The 20,000-nt window shown below is 37.5% G+C and overlaps 1 protein-coding gene across 1 annotated transcript in view; it reads left to right on the forward strand.

The window, feature by feature from the left end:
• The window catches only part of pou6f2 (POU class 6 homeobox 2), a 200,640-nt gene that overhangs the window by 146,815 nt on the left and 33,825 nt on the right, over positions 1-20,000 (forward strand). Inside the window, exon 6 of the mRNA XM_056451160.1 lies at positions 368-505. Coding sequence (XP_056307135.1) covers positions 368-505 — 138 coding nt within the window. The remainder of the gene's footprint in view (positions 1-367; positions 506-20,000) is intronic.

The following is a 20,000-nucleotide window of genomic DNA, read 5'->3' on the forward strand; positions in this document are numbered from 1 at the left end:
TAATTCGTGCTACTTGTATTGTGCTAACCCCAACACTGTATATACATAATAGAGTTATTTTATTATTAAATGCTAAACCAGCCATCTTGACCTACTACAATACCCAGATCCATTGAGAATTACTAAACACTTAACCTCATATTGTTCGTCCGTGAAGTTTATTCATTCTAATTTATAACCATAAAACAAAAAATATGGATATACTGCAATTTTTTTTTTTTTTAACTAAAGTGGAATTGGTTCAATTGTGCGGAACCCTCTGTTTAATGTAAAGATTTCTTCTAATTTATATGCTTGTGGAAAAAAATCCAGAATTGTATGCATTTTTGCTGTAACGTGTGGAATCATTTTCTGTTCACTTTCTCAGCTCAACCCTTTGGCCAGTCAGGCAGCGGTTGCAGCAGCAGCAGCGATGGGTTCAATTGCCGGGTCACAGGTGTTTGGTAATGCTCTGTCCAGCCTGCAGGGTGTCACTGGACAACTGGTCACAAATGCACAAGGACAGGTATGAACACACATTCACAAAGCACATTCGAATGAGCATGCACACGAGAAATGCATGTGTAAGCTAAAGTTTGCCACACATTAATCATAACACTAGACAAAGGACAAGTAAACATTCTCTTCTAGTAGTCTGAACATGATTTCCTATATTAGTGAAATGTAACGCAGACAAATAAATACAGAATAGACCTTCGTGGCCAACCTTGGCTCATTTTTATTGTATGATTCTGGCTATGGTTTTGCAAAACCATAAACGTGTGTTTAAGTATGGCTCAATGCAGTTTCTACGTAAAATATGAACTAGGAGGCAGTAAAATACCATTGGCAATCATAATTTTATACACAAATTACAATTAGAGGAGCAGATTAGTGACAATTAAACTATATTTCCATGCAGTTCTTTGCAAAATGCTATATAAAGACTACAATACAATAAAATGAAACACAAAATTTCAGGTGTAAATATATTTCAGGTTAGAAGAAAGAGCTTTATCAGAAAGAGCTTTATTGCCAGGTATGTTCACACATACGAGGAATTTGTTTTCGTGACAGAGCTTCTACAGTGCAACAGGATTACAGAGACAGGACAAAAAACAGATAATAAATATATTTTTTTAAAAATAGAAGTAAGTAGTGAGTGCAAATATACAGATTGACAAGTGTATGTACATGTTTATTACTATATACAACGTTATATGTGCAGCTGTTATGTGCAAATTGGCATGTAAAGTGTGTTGTTAAATAAGTGTATATGTGTATAAAAGTGTATAGCAAGTAGTGATGTTGGTTCCGCAATTATTATCATCAAGTGTTCATGAGATGGATTGCCTGAGGGAAGAAACTGTTTCTGTGTCGGGCTGTTCTGGTGCGCAGTGCTCTGTAGCGTCGACCAGAAGGTAAAAGTTCAAAGAGGCAGTGTGCTGGGTGTGAGGGGTCCAGAGTGATTTTGGCAGCCCTTCTGCTCGCTCTGGATAAGTACAGTTCTTGGGGAGTAGAAAGGGTTGTACCAGTGATTCGCTCAGCAGTCCGAACTATTCGACGTAGTCTTTGGAGGTCGTATTTAGTAGCTGAGCTAAACCAGACAGTTATTGATGTGCAGATGACTGATTCAATGATGGAGGTGTAGAACTGTTTCAGCAGCTCCTTTGGGAGGTTAAACTTCCTCAGCTGACGAAGAAAGTACAGCCTCTGTTGAGCTTTTTTGACAATGGAGTCAATGTGAGTGTCCCACTTCAGGTCCTGAGAGATGGTGGTGCCCAGGAACTTGAATGACTCCACTGCTGCCACAATGCTGTCCATGATGCTCAGTGGGGGGAGAGCAGGGGGGTTTCTCCTGAAGTCCACTATCATCTCCACTGTTTTGAGCGTGTTGAGCTCCAGGTTGTTGTTACTGCACCAGACAGCCAACTCCTTAACCTCCTGTCTGTAGGCAGACTCATCACCGTCCTGAATGAGGCCGATAAGTGTGGTGTCGTCTGCAAACTTCAAGAGCTTCACAGAGGAGTCTTTTGATGTGCAGTCATTCGTGTACAGGGAGAAGAGCAGTGGGGAGAGGACACACCCCTGGGGGGCGCCAGTGCTGATTGTGCGGATGCTAGATGAGAATTTTCCCAGCTTCACCAGCTGCTGCCTGTCCGTTAGGAAGCTGTTGATCCAATGACAGACAGAGGTGGGCACAGAGAGCTGAGTTAATTTGGGCAGGAGAAGTTTTGGGATGATGGTGTTAAACGCCGAGCTGAAGTCAACAAACAACATCCTCACATAGGTCCCTGGTCTGTCTAGGTGTTGCAGAGCATAATGCAGTCCCATATTAACCGCATCATCCACAGACCTGTTTGCTCTGTAGGCAAACTGAAGAGAATCCAGTGAGGGTTCAGTGATGTCCTTCAGGTGAGCCAGCATCAGTTTTTCAAAAGACTTCATGACCACAGATGTTAGCGCCACCGGTCTGTAGTCATTTAGTCCTGTAAGTTTGGGTTTCTTTGGGATGGGGATGATGGTGGAGCGTTTGAGGCAGGAGGGCACTTCACACAGCTCCAGTGATCTGTTGAAGATCAGGGTGAAGATGGGGGCCAGTTGGTCAGCACAGGATTTTAAACAGGCTGGTGTTATAAAATCTGGGCCTGGTGCTTTTTTCCTCTTCTGTTTCCGGAAGACCTGGCACACCTCCTCTTCACTGAACTGTAGGGCAGGTATGAGGGAGGCGGGGGATGGTGGTGTTAATGGTGGCGTGAAGAGCAGTTCAGAGTGGGTGTGGGGGGTTTTCTCAAACCGGCAGTAAAACTCATTCAGGTCGTTTGCAAGTCGTTCATTGTCTACAGTGCTGGGGGATGGTGTCTTGTAGTTTGTGATGTTTTTCAAACTTTTCCACACGGATGCTGAGTCGCTGGAAGAGAACTGACTCCTTAGTTTCTCAGAATAGTTCCTTTTTGCGACTCTGATCTCCTTTTCCAGTGTGTATTTGGCCTGTTTATACAAGGCCCTATCCCCATTTCTGTAAGCAACCTCCTTGGCCTGACGTAGCTGTCTGAGTTTTACAGTGAACCATGGTTTGTCATTGTTGTATGTGAGATGAGTCCTGGTAGGAATGCACACGTCTTCACAGAAACTGATATAAGATGTTACAGTCTCTGTGAGCTCATCCAGATCGTTTGCAGCAGCTTCAAAAACACTCCAGTCAGTGAGGTCGAAACAGGCTTGTAGATCTCGCTCTGTTTCGTTAGTCCATCTTTTCACAGATCTTAATACAGGTTTGGCTGTTTTCAGTTTCTGCCTGTAGGTTGGAATGAGATGAATCAAACAATGGTCAGAGTGTCCCAAAGCTGCTCGTTGGACGGAGCGGTATGCATCCTTTATTGTAGTATAACAGTGATCCAGTATATTTCTGTCTCTTGTGGGACATGTAACATGCTGTCTATATTTTGGCAGTTCACGGGACAGTTTTGCTTTGTTAAAGTCCCCGAGAATGATTAAAGCAGAGTCCGGGTGTTGTTGCTCTAACACCGTGATCTGATCAGCTAGTTTCTGTATCGCCAGACTCGCGTGCGCGAGCGGAGGAATGTAAACACTGACGAGGATGAACGAGCAAAACTCGCGCGGGGAGTAAAAAGGCTTACAGTTAATAAACAGTGCTTCGAGATCTGGACAGCACATCTTCTTTAAAACTGTTACATCTGTACACCACCTTTCATTGATGTAAAAGCACGTCCCGCCACCGCGTGATTTCCGCGTTGATTCTTCGTCGCGATCCGCTCTGAACAGCTGATAGCCCGGTAGGTGAAGCGCGTTGTCCGGTATGGTGTCGTTCAGCCAGGTTTCCGTGAAACACAGAGCAGCTGAATGCAGAAAATCCCTGTTTGTCTGAGAGAGCAGAATGAGTTCGTCTATTTTGTTGGGTAGAGAGCGGAGATTTGCTAGATGAATGCTAGGCAGCGCGGTCCGAAATCCGCGCTGTCTGAGTTTCACAAGCGCGCCTGCACGCTTTCCTCGTCTGCGCGCTTGAAAGCGTTTGAGCAGCACCGCGGCTCCTCCGACTACGATGTCCAACAGAACATCAGATAAATCCAGGTATGGAAAAATATTCGGTGGTGTATGTGCCCGAATGTCCAACAATTCGTCTCTGGTGAAACTAATTGTAGGAAAATGACTCGAGACAGGACAAACTAACAAAAACACAAACACTACTGCAGAGCACGACACGGAGGCTGCCATCGTCATCGGCGCCATCTATATATATAAAGCAAGAATCACTTACCTATAAAAAATGGAAAAACCTATGGAAATGGTTCCAACATATCTCATCTTTTGCCGAAATGTAGCTAGTACTCATAAAAAAACAACACCCTCTTGTGGATGTTTTAAATGAAAAGTACCACAAAACATACCACTGTATTTCAAGTATTGCAGAAATTTAGCCAGAATCACATACGTATTAAAAGCAATGCTTTCTAGTAAACGTTTCATATGGAATGTGCCTCGAAAACATTTCAGCAAATTTCAAGTGTTGCAGAAACAGTATCAGGTACTTATAAAAAACAACATCCTCTTGTGAATGTTTTAAATGAAAAGTGCCACAAAACATACATAACAAAACATATTGATTTTCAGTTTTTCTTATTTTGTGTCTCATGTTTTTTTCTCCACACTTATCTATGCTTTTGTATTGCATTATGGGATATTGATCTTTCCTTCGAAAGCTTTTGATGTTGAACCGATTGAAAATTTGACTTTTATTGACATTTTTATTTGTAGAAGTTATATATTGTCTGGTTTGGTGTTGTAAATTATGATACAAAAATCTGGTAATAAGCTGCTAGTACATTTTCTGTTGTTTTACAATCTTAGTTCTCTATATATTATTTCTTAAACAATATCTTGTCTCAGACTAATAAAATGTCAATAAAAGTCACTCTGTTAAGCTGTAGAGTTAAATTTTCAACATCAAAAATGGACAGAGCAGAGATAACACTCCCAGAATGCAATATGCAACTGTAAATGAATCGAAAAAACTTTTCAAGCACAAAATATGGAAACTGTTATTTAACAGTTTTTTTTTGTTGTTGTTTTTTTTTTTTTTGTGTAGCCAAAGTTACCTAAGGTTGAAAAAAAAAAACAAAGCCCTGTAATGGGCGTTTCATAAAGAACGTGCCACAAAACATAGCAACATATTTCAGGTTTCGCAGAAATGTAGCCTGAATCACGTACCTACAAAAACAACGCTCTCTAGTGGATATTACATATGGAAAGTGTCACAAAATGTACCAATGTTCTTCAGATTAAACGTAGCCAGAATCACATACAGTACTTATAAAAAACAATGCAGTCTAGTACACATTTCATGTGGAAAGTGCCTAAAAAAAAAAAAAAACATTAAACTGTTAGATTTTGAAGAAACAATCAGAATCACATAATTATTAATAAAACAGCACTCTCTAGTGAATGTTTCAGATGGAGAGTGCCTCAGATTGTCCCAACATTTTTCAGGAGTTGCAGAAACGTAGCAAGAATCACAAACGTCCTCTAGTGGCCATTTTACATGAAATGTACCAAGAAATGTACCAGTGTGTTTCAGGTTTGGCAGAAACGTAGCCAGTATCACAACTCATAAAAAGCAATGGTGTCTAGTAAATGTTGTAATTGCCTCGAAATGTAACACTGTTTTTCAGATTTTGAAGAAACATAGTATCCATCAGAATCATGTAAATAATTATTTATTAAAACAACACCCTCTAGTGAATGTTTCATATAGAGAGTGCCCAAATTGTACCAACGTTTTTCAGGAGTCGCAGAAATGTGGCAAGAATAAAAAAAAACAATACTGTATAAAAAACAATGCCCTCTAGTGGACGTTTCATATGGATAGTGCCACGAAACATAAAAATGTTTTTTAAGATTTGAAGAAACATATCCGGAATTATTTACTTACCAAAAAAAAAAAAAAACCACGCCCTCTTGTGGACCTTTCATATGGAAAGAGCCACGAAACATAGCAACATATATTAGGTTTTGCAGAAATGTAGCCTAGATCACGTACCTACAAAAATATAGCTCTCTAGTGGATATTACATATGGAAAGTGTCACGAAACGTACCAACATTCTTCAGGTTTTGCATAAATGTAGCCAGAATCACATACTTATAAAAAACAATGCCGTCTAGTAAACATTTCAAGAAAGTGCCTCAGATTTTTATGATTTAAAAAAATAATGATCAGAATCGCATACCTATTAATAAAACAATGGATCATATGGAGAGTGCCTCAAATTTTCCGAACAGTTTTCAGAATTTGCAGAAACATAGCAAGAATCATGTACCTAGAAAATGCAATGCCCTCTAGTGGGCATTTTATATAAAACTTATAAAAAGCAATGCTTCCTAGTAAACGTTTCATGTGGAAAATACCACAGAACGTAACACTGTTTTACATAAAATGAAGAAACATAGTCAGAATTGCGTATCTATAAATAAAACAACACGCTCTAGCGAATGTTTCTTAGAGAGAGTGCCTCGAATTGTAACGTTTTTCAGGAGTCACAGAAACAAAGCAAAAATCACATACCTACTGTATAAAAAGCAATGTCCTCTAGTGGATGTTTTCAATGGATAGTGTCACGAAACATGAAAATGTTTTTCATGATTTGAAGAAACATAGCCAGAAGCATACCTACAAAAAACAGCGCCCTCTTGTGGATGTTTCATATGGAAAGTGCCACGAAACACACCAGCGTATTTCAAGTTTTACAGAATTACACATTATGAATGAGTTTAGGTTTTTCGTGGCCCATCTTTAGCCATGTTTGAGCGAGCTCGAGAGGGGCGTTGTGTTTAGATTGGACAGCAGCGTGGGAGTGCAGGGGATAAAATGCTGACCTTGTCATATTTACGGGGCCGGCTGCAGAATTGTTCCATCAGTATCCAGAGGCTTGAACGATGAGGCTTGTCAGACCGGAGCCCTATCTAATGAATCATCTTATCGCAGGTGCGCACCGCTCCCATATTAAAGGAAAGATTGTATAGCCAATGTGCCCTTTCACGCTGCAGACGGCATTATTTACCTTAACCCTTGTCTCATTCCCCTCCGCGCATTGACACTTTCTCTTCTGTAATATGACGGAAAGTGTTGTTTGAGAAATTGTACTCTAGGGCTTCTTCATGTAACCGACCATCTCTTATTGAAGGTTTTATGGATGCTTTTAAGGTTTTTGGCTATAAATGTAATCAAAAATATGTAATGAGGTTTTATATGTTTAAAGAATCATAGAATTGTACACGGTGTGGACAGTTCGATAAATGGGCTAGAAGAAAGGAGGAAATGGGATCCATATATGTTGTTTATGCCAAAGCTATGCATCAAATCAAATTCATTTATAATGTAGCAGAAGAAGATTGGAAGACACTGGGAGCATTGTATGTGTGTGTGTGTGTGCGTGGCTATAGCCAAAAATACATTGTATGGGTCAAAATCATAGATTTTGCTTTAATGCCAAAATTCATTAGGATACTAAGTTCACTATAAAAAAATGCTGGGTTCCACACAATGAATTTGTGTTGGGACATCATGAAACAATTAGGTTAACATATTAGTTGTTACAACTTTATGTGGATTAAACACAAAACAATAAATTTGTCCCCCAAAACTCAAGAATTGTGTTTCAGCTCAATATAAAAAAGTAGTTTGAACAAACAGCAAGTGTCATTTTTTGAATGTAAAGTTTATGTTCCATGAAGATATTCTGTTAATATTCTAGTGGATTTATGATTAGTGATTTGCATTGGTAAGCACTTCATTAAGGTAAATTTAAAGGTTATTTTCCTCTATTTTCTAGTATTATGACATTTTTTAACCCTCAGATTCCAGTTTTTCAAGTTGTATTTTTGACAAAATAGTATTCATTGTCCACAGCTTATTTATTTCGATTTTAGATGTATGAATCACAATTAAAAAAAATAAATAAATAAATAAAGACACTTATGGCTGATTTTGTGGTCCAGGGTCACTTATAGGATTGTAAGTTTAAGATATTTCTTAAGGAATTCATTTTTATTTATTATAATAATATAGTAGAAAGGAAGTAAGGATCCAAATTAGAAAGGTCAGGCAAGCAACGATCAACACAGGGGCAAACAGATGTATGTGGGTAATCCAGAGTCGTGGTCAATAAACAGGCATGTGGTCAGAAAGGCAGGCAGCAGACAATGTATAACAAACAAAACAAAGCAAGGTTCAAACACGGAAGGCTAGGCAAGGAAAATATGTCGTAATGTTCATAATACTGCTAACAAGACTCAGCCCAGATTTGTGAGTGAGTGTTCTCTTTATAGTTCATATAATCAGTTCATGAACGGCTTCAGCTGTGAGTGTTTGCAATCAGGCAGGATCTAGGCCAGGTGTATGAGTGGTGCATGACTGGTTCTTGAGTTCTTTTGCTGTCAGATTTGTAGTTCTCCAGCGATCTGCATGGGCTAGATCACTGGTGACTGTGACAAATAAAAATTGGGGCAGTGCAGTTGGTAGCGCTGTCACCCCATAGCAAGAAGGTCGCTTTTTCAAGCCTTGGCTGAGTCAGTTGGCATTTCTTTGTGGAGTGCATGTTCTCCTCGTGTTCGGGTGGGTTTCCTCCGGGTGCTCCTGTTTCCCCCACAGTCCAACGACATAGGCTAAATTTTCCGCAGTGTATGTGTGTGAATGAGTGTGTATGGGTGTTTCCCAGTGATGAGTTGCAGCTGGAAGGGCATCCGCTGGGTAAAACATATGCTTGATAAGTTGGCGGTTCATGGCTTTGTTGTGACCCCACATAATAAAGGGACTAAGCCGAAAAGAAAATGAAAGGATGAATAAATAATAAAAAAATTGCTAAAAATGTTGATTTGGTGGTTGCTGCGGCTTGGTGGTTGGCTGTTTTCTCACAGCAGGAAGGTCGCTGGTTCAAGGCATTCATGTTCAGAGATCTCCCCATGTTACAGTCCGAAGACATGCAGTATAGGTGAATTGGATACGCAAAAAATTGGCCATAGTGTGTGTGTGTGAATGATTGTACTCTCAGTGCTGGGTTGCAGCTGAAAGGGCATCAGCATGTAAAATATATGCCATAGAAATTGGTGGTTCATTCTGCTGTGGTAACCCAATGATAAAGCAGGGAACAAGCTGAATGAAAGTGAGAAAAAATAAAGACCTCGAAAACTCAAGAAAATGACTAATAATAAAAACAGATTGAGGACATTAATAAGCATCAATTATTATTCCAATTTAAAAACAAAAAATATAACAAATTAGAATATTTATATAAATAAATAGTACAGACAAAGTTTCAGAAGTATCATGTTAAAGTTATCTATCTCAGTTTGTACTAAAATGTTAAGCAGCACAATTATTTTCAAAATTGATAATAATAAAAACATGTATTTATTTGAGTTCAATCAACATATAAGTTGAGTATCGGCTTCTGAAAAAATATATTAATATATTTGTTTTATTTGTTTTTTTTTTATATATTATTAGTAGCATTTCTCTTTAATAAAATAAATGCAGCTTTGTGTAAGATAATTCTTTCAAAAACATAAAAAGCTGACTCCAACCTTTATAAAATGTGTCATTTTTAAAAATCATTAATATATTCTTATTGTAAAACTCTTTATGTAAATATAAATGTTCTTATGTGCCTATATATTCCATACTTGTTCAGCATATGATAAATTGTCGCTCATTTGAGTGTGCGCTTGCATGTTGTACGGTAGACGTTACCTAACGAACTAGTAAGGCCTTGTCTTTGCTGAAGGAGCCTGGAGGGCTTGGCTGGACGTATCGGCATGGCGGTGCCGTTGATGGGATGCGCTGTGTGTTTGTAGTGTCGTGGCGGCTGACACTGGCTGACATAATCAGGTCACTGAGACGGTCAAAGCCCAGGGCTACAGGCTCTGCTCTCGACCTTATTACTGACGCGCATTATTCAGTTGGAGCCTGCTAAAACACCCACCACCCTTTTGAGGCTCGTCCCCACCGCCCTTCTTTTACTTTTAACATTAAAATGATACTAATACAGGCCTCAGACGTGGCCAGGGGAACAGCAGATGCTGCCACACACCAAAAAAAGCAAAGAAAAGGGAGAAGGCTATGTGTTGTTTTAGGCCGAAGCACTCTTTGTTTGGTTTGGGTGTTGATTTAGCTCTTAGGCAATAATGTTGGGATGATAGTAGATTACTAAAATAACACAAATATGGCTTTAAGCACAGGCTATAAGTAGTAAAGTTTTTCCTCAGCTGCTGAACAGCTGAACATTGCCTCATTTTAGATGAGAGATTGTGTTCGAAAAAAATACACTGCTTGTTTGTGGAGGTTTCAGTGTTAATGGTGCTGAATGCTTTAAATAAGCTGGTTTAATACTTGAATATGACTTGGCATGATCAATTTAGGGCGACACTGTCACCTCACAGCAAGAAGGTCACTGGTTCGAGCCCCAGCTGGGTCAGCTGGCATTTCTGTGTTGAGTTTGCATGTTCTCCTCATGTTCGCGTGGGTTTCCTCTGGGTGCTCTGGTTTCCACAACAGTCCAAAGACATGCGGTATAGGTAAATTAAATAAACTAAATTGTCCATAGTGTATGTGTACAAAGTTGCAGCTGGAAGGGCATCCACTGTGTAAAACATATGCTGGATAAGTTGGTGGTTCATTCTGCTGTGGCGACCCCTGATGATTAAAGGGACTAAGCTAAAGGGAAAATGAATGAATGAACGATCACTTTAATGATATTATGATAACACTTTACTTATTCATAAGACTGTCATGATATCTTTATAATCATGACACATGTCATAAATGTGAATGAGATTCTATGCATGCTTATGAAAACCGTTATTAAGTGTCATTCGCTCTGCTATTTTATTTTAAATGCAAAGATGACATTGTTTGAGATGTCATTGTTATGACAATTTAACATAAATACATAAGAACCTGTCAGCGTCTTTGTGATGACAGCTTCATATCACGATGACGACATAACTTGTTATAAATTTGTCATAAACATGATTGTCATGAGGCCATTATTATTGTGTCTTGAATTTGACGTTAAAATGTCTCATTAAAAAATGTTGATACTCTTGTCAAATTATTTTATTAAAGTGTCATTAATATTTCATTTATGTTTTAATGAGAAATGAAATTTGTACCACAGTAGTTAAGGTCCATAAAAATATCAATGATGCTGTTATGAAATTAATTTATACCACAACTATTGTAATGTAATTTTGGTGGCATTTCTTTGTGGAGTTTGCATGTTCTTCTTGTGTTCGAGTTGGTTTCCACTGGGTACTCCGATTTCCCTCACAGTTGTATGTGTAGTGTTTGTGTGTGAATGAGTGTGTATGGGTGTTTCCCAGTGATGGGTTGCTGCTGGAATGGCATCCGCTGCATAAAACATGTGCTGGATAAGTTGGAGGTTCATTTCGCTGTGGGGTCGCCTGATTAATAAAGGGACTAAGCTGAAAAGGAAATGAATGACAACTATGGAAATAAAACAAAATAATTTAAATCTTTTTCTGTTGTTTACATTCAGTATTTGTTTTCAACCTGGAAAGGTTGATGCATTTACATGCAATTTGTGTCTGGACGGGAATTGCAGGACTGATTATTATTATATACTTTTGTCAAACCCCATAGATAAGAAAAAAGAAAGTAGTGCAGTAAAAGTACAGCACTAAAAATGTACTCAAGGGAAAGCAAAAGTACTAGTTAGTAAATTACAATTCCTCAGAAAACCTATTCAATTACAGTAATATGAGTGTTTGTAATTTGTTACTTTACACCACTGGTAATAGCAGTTTTGCTGTTGCTGTTATTAATAAAAAGTCTCAAAGGTTTTAAATCTGAAGATGAAATTTAACATGAAATACCATTTTTTTCTCAACACATTCTTGATTTTAAGATGGCTGAAAGTCCAAAAGTAGAATGTTCAGTTCAGGACTGCAGCATTGCGTCAAAAGCAGAAGTAAAACATTAAATAAATAGCAGTTATGGAGACATAAATATACAAAGAATTTGTATTTGTGTTACTGTTAAATAAACTATTAAAGAGGTGGTCCACTGTATTTTTAAGGCTTGGTTGTGTTTATAAGATGCAGAGCAATGTGTGCTCATGCTTCACTTGTAGAACACCACGCTATTTTTTCAAATATCTTGCTTTGTTTATATACAGCTATTCAGATAACACAAAAATGACTGTCATATTTCCTAGTTCCTCTGAAAGGCCCGCCCTCAAGAGGCTCTGATTGGTCAGCTTACATAATGTGCTGTGATTCGCGTATAGGCTCCATGTCAAGCCCCTACAAGCAATCACTTTTGTGCTGTGTAAACAGTTGCTGTGTACCAATTCGCATACTTATACTACACTCTAAAAGTATGTACTTTTTTTGTGAAGGAAAAGTACACACCTTTGAGTGTGTAACAGAAGAGTATGCAAGCTTTTGGGACATACTACTTCCTCGTTAACAGATCATTGTGTTGCTTAGTTATGAGCCCTGTCAATCATCCACACATTATCCACATTTCTTTTATACTTAATTTCCTACCTTATTGGAGAAGCAGCAGCAGCAGGTTAATCTCCCATTCACGAGTCTTTCATGCAGAGAAATCTCCTCAGGTGTTTGGATAATTCTGCATTCAGACGTTAATGTCCAAACACGTCTTTATATAAGTTCAGTATTGTTGTTACAGATGAAACAAAGAAAACGTGTTTAAAACATGTTCCAGTGGGCTAGATATTAAAGGGCACCTAGGTTAACCCTTTTTTCAGATTTAATATAAGTCTTTTGTGTCTCCAGAAAGTGTGTGTAAAGTTTCAGCACAAAACACCCATCAGATTTTTTATTATACCTTTTATTAAATTCCTATTTATACATTTTTTCACTGGGCGACGGTTTTGATGTACTACTCCTTTAAGGCTAGTCCTCCCCGCCCACCGTTTCTACATGCCTTTCTGCGTGCCTTAATCTCCTCCCTCGGCAGCGTCAGACAACAGACAGACTTAAAGGAAGCAGATCTCACGTAGTGTTTGTGAGAAATACTACAGTAAGAACTTTACCAATTAGTATTTATTGTGCAGTTGCATGGCAGGGTCACACAAAGTTCACGCGCACACACACCGCAGCAGACACACACACACCGCAGCAGACACACACACACACACACACACACACACACACACACACACACACACACACACACACACACAGACAGAGCACCCGTTTAGCTTTGCACTCTTTTTGCACGCAAATGTGACAGGATACAGGTTAATCTCCACTGCTGTATGGATATCTGTCATAATAATGCACAAAATAAACCTGATTTAACGTCCACAACCGGGACTAAAGCGTCTTCCTTTATAATTGTTCTGACACGCGGCTGTGCTGATGAAGTAAAGCTAAGCTAAATCGCTGTAAATCATTACACACGTGCTCTGTTTTAAAACATTTTAAACATGTGAAACTTACTCTTGATCATATTTTATGATGATTGATGATCCTAACGAACTGAACACACCTTTTATTCCTGGCTGCTTTGCGCATGTCCTCTCTTGTTGATATGATTATGCACATGACTACCTGGACATGTTAATACATGCAGCTGTCAATCAATTCGGTGGGCGTGGGGACCGCCCTCCTACGTAAAGTTGCGGTCGATCTGAAAACCGCTCCAATTGGTCCACCGTTTTTTATGTTTCTAAATTGAAAAAAAAGGACTGGGTGTGTTTATATCACCCCAATATGACGGTCCATGCACCATACATGCACATATGTCTGTCCAAACAGCTTGAAAAGTAGATTTTTCACTATAGGTGCCCTTTAATTAACAGTCATACAAACGTCTTTACCGAAGCCTCTCTACTTGACGGTTGGTCTCGTGCGTCCATCATGTTTGTAGTTTGTTTACACTTTTCACCCGCGTTTGTAGCTCTAAATCGAATTCACAGCCTATGCGCAATGTATTGTGGGCAATATCAGCGTATGGATGTATGGATGCTTCTACACTTCGAGTTTTTACCGGAAATAGTAAACCATACGGGAACTTTTGGCATACTCTTTTCAACATACAACGATTTGGGACATTCTAATTCTACTTTCAAATATTATTTAGGACGGATAGTATGCGAATTGGGACGCAGCTGGTGAGTCAGAGCAGCTGTTAGCACCCTTAGCTGCCTGAATTAGACAGAAAAATGAAAAGCACACAGCTGAACCTCACGCCTGCTCTCTAAAATTAAATCTGACAAGTGTCTTTCACATATATTCAGAATAAGCATGTGTAAGTAATATAAAATGTCCTCATATCTTTTGCAAGTTTGAGATGTAGAACGCACGGAAAGCAGCCGCATAGACAAACACTGAAAGCGTCTGCATAAAGAGACACTGCACACGCTGCTGAAGATTGTGGGTGTTTACAGCGATTTGACTGATAAATATGAATTTGTAGCTAAATTGTTAATGGTGCTAAACAGCATTTCCCCTTGTTTACATACTTGTTTACATCCTCGCTACAAAATACCGTTAACGCTAGAAACTGTGCATGTAATAGATCAATTTTAACAAATAAAAATACTTACAGGTTGTGGCACACAGTCCACAGCCTCGTCAGTTGGAGGAGTTTTTAGCCAAATCCAGCATGAACTGAGAAACATTCTGGACGCTGTCCTTTGTCAAATGCTAGAGCTATATATTTTTTATAATTCTCTGGAACATAATTAAAATTAAATTGTAAGCACTTCTCTCTTAGTGTCGTGTCCTTTGGAAGCCCAAATACAGAAACAGAAGAAGCTCTGTGGAAATAGCAGTGTTTGGACAGCATTTTAGCTTTTTCAGCTATAACATTACAGCGCCTCTGGCCATGCCTCTTCAGTGCGTGAATGCGTGTAACCTGAAATGTTTGTGATTTCACTAGCCCGGATGTATTTTTTTGTAGTCCACAAACTTCCTTCGCTGTAGCCTTTGCTAACAAACTCTGTAAAAGCCAATGCCTCCCTTTGCATTGAACTTTATTGTATATATTTGCATATACATTTTACTTAAAGTATATTACATTTAAAGATGTTGTTTATGTTCATACAGTTTATAGACTTCATACATTATACATGAACTAAAGTTTAAAATATCATATCGTAGTGGACCACCCCTTTAAATAATTTCATTAAATACAACATATTATTATTATTATTATTATTATTATTATTATTATTATTATTATTATTATTATTATTATTATTACATTGCTTACAAATATTAAGCAATGTGTTGTGTTAAGATAATCTAAAGAAATGTTAATTTTAAGATTCAAAACATTAAAAAGGTGTAATGTTCTCTTCAAAAATTCCAGTTGTTGAACTTATTACTGTACATTTACTGTACATTCAGTATGAGTAACGGGATAAAAAGCTTGAGGAATAGATGAATGGACAGGTATTACTATTACTATTGATAGCATAATGTTATGCACGTAGCATGTCGGTGATAATCATTTTTTTTAAATAATTGGATAATTAGATCATTACAAGTAGATAAAATTACTTATTATTATTTTAGATATTCCTTTAACTAAATCAGAAAAAGCAGGGTTTGACCGTTTCTGATCTGTGTTTCTTTCTCAGCGGCGGGTGTTAGAAGTTTGGAATTCTCTCTCAATATGTGTCCCCATCCTATTCCCCTCCAAACAGCGGGCAGTAGGGCAGAAAATGGGCAGGGATATTGCCTGGCGGCCATGGCTAACGCTGAAGATTGGCCTGGCTGCAGGAAGAGATGACATTCCCTAGGAATCACTGCCAGTATAATCCTAATGAGTTCTGCTCAAAGAAGAGAAACAGAGAGAGAAAGAGAGGGGAAAAAAGAGAAAGGGAGATGAATGCTCGTCACACTGTAAAACACACATATAATGCAAAGGAACGAAAGCAAGTCTTTAAATAAGAACAAGAAAATAACTTTCATTGACTGACAGATGCAGTGGTGGAACTAGAGTTTTATACATGAAGTGGACAAGGGGTGTCTCTGGCTAATTTAGGGGGTCTATAGACCATGGCAGACAAGTAGATTATAGTTATAACCTGATACCAGAAACCACAAACAAATTCATTGTTAAATACTTTACACATTACAGTTAGCTGTAAAATCGTATTCATTCATTCGTTTTCCTTCAGCTTAGTCCTTTTATTCATCAGGGGACGCCACAGTGAAATGAACCGCCAACTTATCCTGCATATGTTTTACACATTCACCTTCCAGCTGCAATCCAGTACTGGGAAAAGTCCATACACAATCATTCACACACATACACTATGGCCAATTTTGTTTATTCAATTATCCTATACAGTCTTTGGACTGTGAGGGAAATGAGAGCACCCAGAGGAAACTCATGTGAACATGGGGAGAACATGCAAACTCCACACAGAAATGCCAACTCACCCAGCTGGGACTCAAACCAGCGACCTTCTTGCTGTGATGAAACAGTGCTAACCACTGAGCCACTGTGTCACTTGTATAATCTTATCCTCAGACTAATGTGCAACTAACATGGGGACTTTTTTGTAAAGTGCTAAATGGATAGTTCACCCAAAAAAGGAAAATTCTGTCATTCTTTACATGTTTTAAACCTTTATGCGTTTCCTTTCTTCTGTTTAGCTCAAAAGAAGATATTTTGAAAAATGTTGAAAACCTGTAACCATTGACTTCCATATTATTAGTTTTTTGATACTATGATACCAGATGATACTTTACTTGATACTACTCAAGTCAATGGTAATTTTTTATCTCTCTTGAAAATATATTATTTGTGTTTAGCAAAAGAAAAAAATATAAGGGTTTGGAACCACTTGAGGGTGAGTAAATATTGAGTCAATTTTTACTATCCTTTAAAGGGATAGTTCACCCAAAAATAAAAATTCTGTCATCATTTACTCACCCTTTACATGTTTCAAATCTTTATGAGTTTCCTTTCTTTTGTTTAGCACAAAAGAAGATATTTTGAAAAATTTTGAAAACCTGTAACCGTTGACTTCCCCAGAGTTAGCTTTTTGATACTATGATACTACATACTACATGATACTATACTTGATACTACTCAAGTCAGGTTTTTTTTTTATCTCTCTTCATAATGTGTTATTTGTGTTCAGCAGAAAAAAAAATATCATAAGGGTTTGGAACCACTTGAGCATGAGTAAATATTGAGTCAATTTTCACTATCCTTTAGGGATAGTACACCCAAAAATAAAAATTCTGTCATCATTTACTCACCCTTTACATGTTTTAAACATGTACAAAACAAGATATTTAGAAAAATCTTGAAAACCTGTAACCATTGATTTCCATGGTATTTGCCATACCATGTACAGTAAGTCACTGGTTATAGGTTTTTTGAGCTTTCTTTCACCAGAAGAAAGAAACGCATAAAGGTTTGGAACCACTTCAGGGTGAGTTAATAGTGTGTCAATTTTCACTTTTTCGATTTTCATCCTTTAAAGGGGAAGTTCACCCAAAAATGAAAACGCGGTCATCCTTGATTTAATTTATTTTATTTTTGTTTTGTTGAACACACACAAAAAGGTTATTTTGAAAATGTTTGAAACAATTAACCACTGACATCTATAGTATTTGTTTTTCCTACCATGTGTGTCAATGGTTACTAGTTCCAACATTCTTTGAAATATCTTCTTTTGTGTTCAACAGAACAAAATCTGGAAAAAAAAAGTGAATGCTGGGTAAAATGATAATATAATTAAAATTTTTGTGTGAACTACAGTATCCCATCAAACTAACTTTAAACAAGATTTGACAATGTCTGAGTCCAGCTTGGAATGATAATCCTGCTAGGAATAATTCTTTATAAACTGATACATTATTGGCTCAATCGGATGTAATTTTTTGCAAAAGTCTCATCTCTAAAGTATGTTTTAAAGAAAAGACTATGGAGAGTAACTATATTGATAATTAATTACAGAGTTTGTCGAAACTAAGTGTCTTTTCTGAAGTAAATAAGGTGTCATATTGTTAACAAGTTTTTTTTATTTGCACTCTTTTCATATAGAGCATAGTAATACACTGTTTATATTAATGCACTGATTGCCCATTTAAGCTGTGCTGTTTATAATCAGATGTTTATTTGTGTTTATTTAGTTCAGATGTGCCCTTCTTTGCTTAAATTGAATGTTAAATGCTGTTAGGCCACTTTAAAAAAGACCAAAACAGAATTATCACTTAAATAATTTGAAAGCTGTCGGCGCCAGTGGTGTAGTAGTTAATAAATAAATAATTATTTAAAAAAATTAAATAATAATAATATTAACTTGAAAGCTGCTTGTACCATATCAGAATTAACATGCTCTATTGTGTTTGTTAGCACATTGTCTGTTTTTCTGAGATTGTGAGGGTCAGTTGTGTCAGTGCAACATGCAAAATTCATTGCTTCGTAAAGTTACAGCTAAAATGAATGCTTCTTTCGGTAATAGGAAATGAACATTGAAATTTCCAGCAGTGAATTAAATTTCATGGTAACACATGAGATTTCCAGATGACGGGTGACACCACGGACACCCCTTTAGCTCCATCACTGGACGTATGACAAAATATATGGGCCCATTCAGAATTTAGTTATTCCTTTATCTCCTGCATTTTCAGGCAGGTGTTCCTCATGAGGTTAAGCCACATGATCAGATTTAAGTGTAGCCCAGGCTCATGCTGAATTGGAAGACAATGTTACAGGAGATTGTTTACATCAAACATTCAACATGATTGAGTCACAGGCAAACACATTCATTTCACATGGTTTTACCAAATCAGAGGGATTTTTATTTGGTACTTATAAGGGTTTATGAGAAACATGTCAACTCTAACCTGTCAGACACTGGTGGAAACCAGATTTAACTTAATTTGTTACCTAGTGTGATTTTTATTCCAGCTTAGCTGCTTTAAGACAATAAACATACATTATAAACCATTTTAACCCACATGAAATGTCGTTCAGAAAAATTCAAATATGAAATAATTTGTCTTCATGCTGTTTTAGAGGTATTTCATTATTATTCACTCTGTAAAACATAAAAGAAGACATAAAGGATACTTTAGTTGTTTTGTTCATACAGCGAAAGTTAATCAGGTCCAGAGCTTTTCATTTTGCTTATTTCTTTTTCAGAATTGACTCAAAATAGTGTCCCAAATTGTATACATACACACTGTTCTATTCTTTATTTTTTGTAGTATGAATTGTAAAAGTAGTGCATTCACACTAAAACTGTTATTCTAAAATGATATCTGCACTATATACTGTATACCAAATACATTTATGATGTACCCATTTTTTCTAAAAAGTATTGAATATTGAAGACTTCATGTACCCAATTGTGAAAGGGGAGAGCTATTGTGAGCTAAAGTTGCATTACTTTATTTATTTTTGACTGTGTACACAAAATTATCTAATGGAGTTGATTACATTGGTTGTGAATGTGTTTGTACTCATGACAGTTACTATTTATTTGTTCGGTAATTTATTTAGCTAATTTGCCAGCTGTTAAATGTCAGCTTGCAAAGGTTTGAATTTCCAGTAAGTTAAAAAAATTATAATAATTAGGTGTTTCATTTGGGACTACATTTGTAACAATGGATGTGACGCTGACAAGAGGGGTGCGGATCCAAATGCAGGTTTATTAGAATGGTCAGGCATGCAATGGTCAACACAGGGGCAAACAGATGTATACAGGCAATCCAGAATCATAGTTAATAGGCAGGCAGATGGTCAGAGGCAGGCAGCAGACAGGAATAAACAAATAAACGAGGCGAGGATAAAAAAAACGGAAAAGTAAGACAAAGGAAAACACGTTGTAGTGTCACATAAACAGTAGAAAAGACTCATCGACTAAAGTGAGGGTTTGTGCTGCTTAAATAGTTTGCGTAATCAGTTCTTGACAATCCACCAGTGGTGTGTGTGCAATCAGTCAGGATCAGGAACATGTGTGAGTGCATGTATGAAGTTGT

This window comes from Danio aesculapii, chromosome 24 (genome assembly GCF_903798145.1).
Source record: "Danio aesculapii chromosome 24, fDanAes4.1, whole genome shotgun sequence".
NCBI lineage: Eukaryota > Metazoa > Chordata > Actinopteri > Cypriniformes > Danionidae > Danio > Danio aesculapii.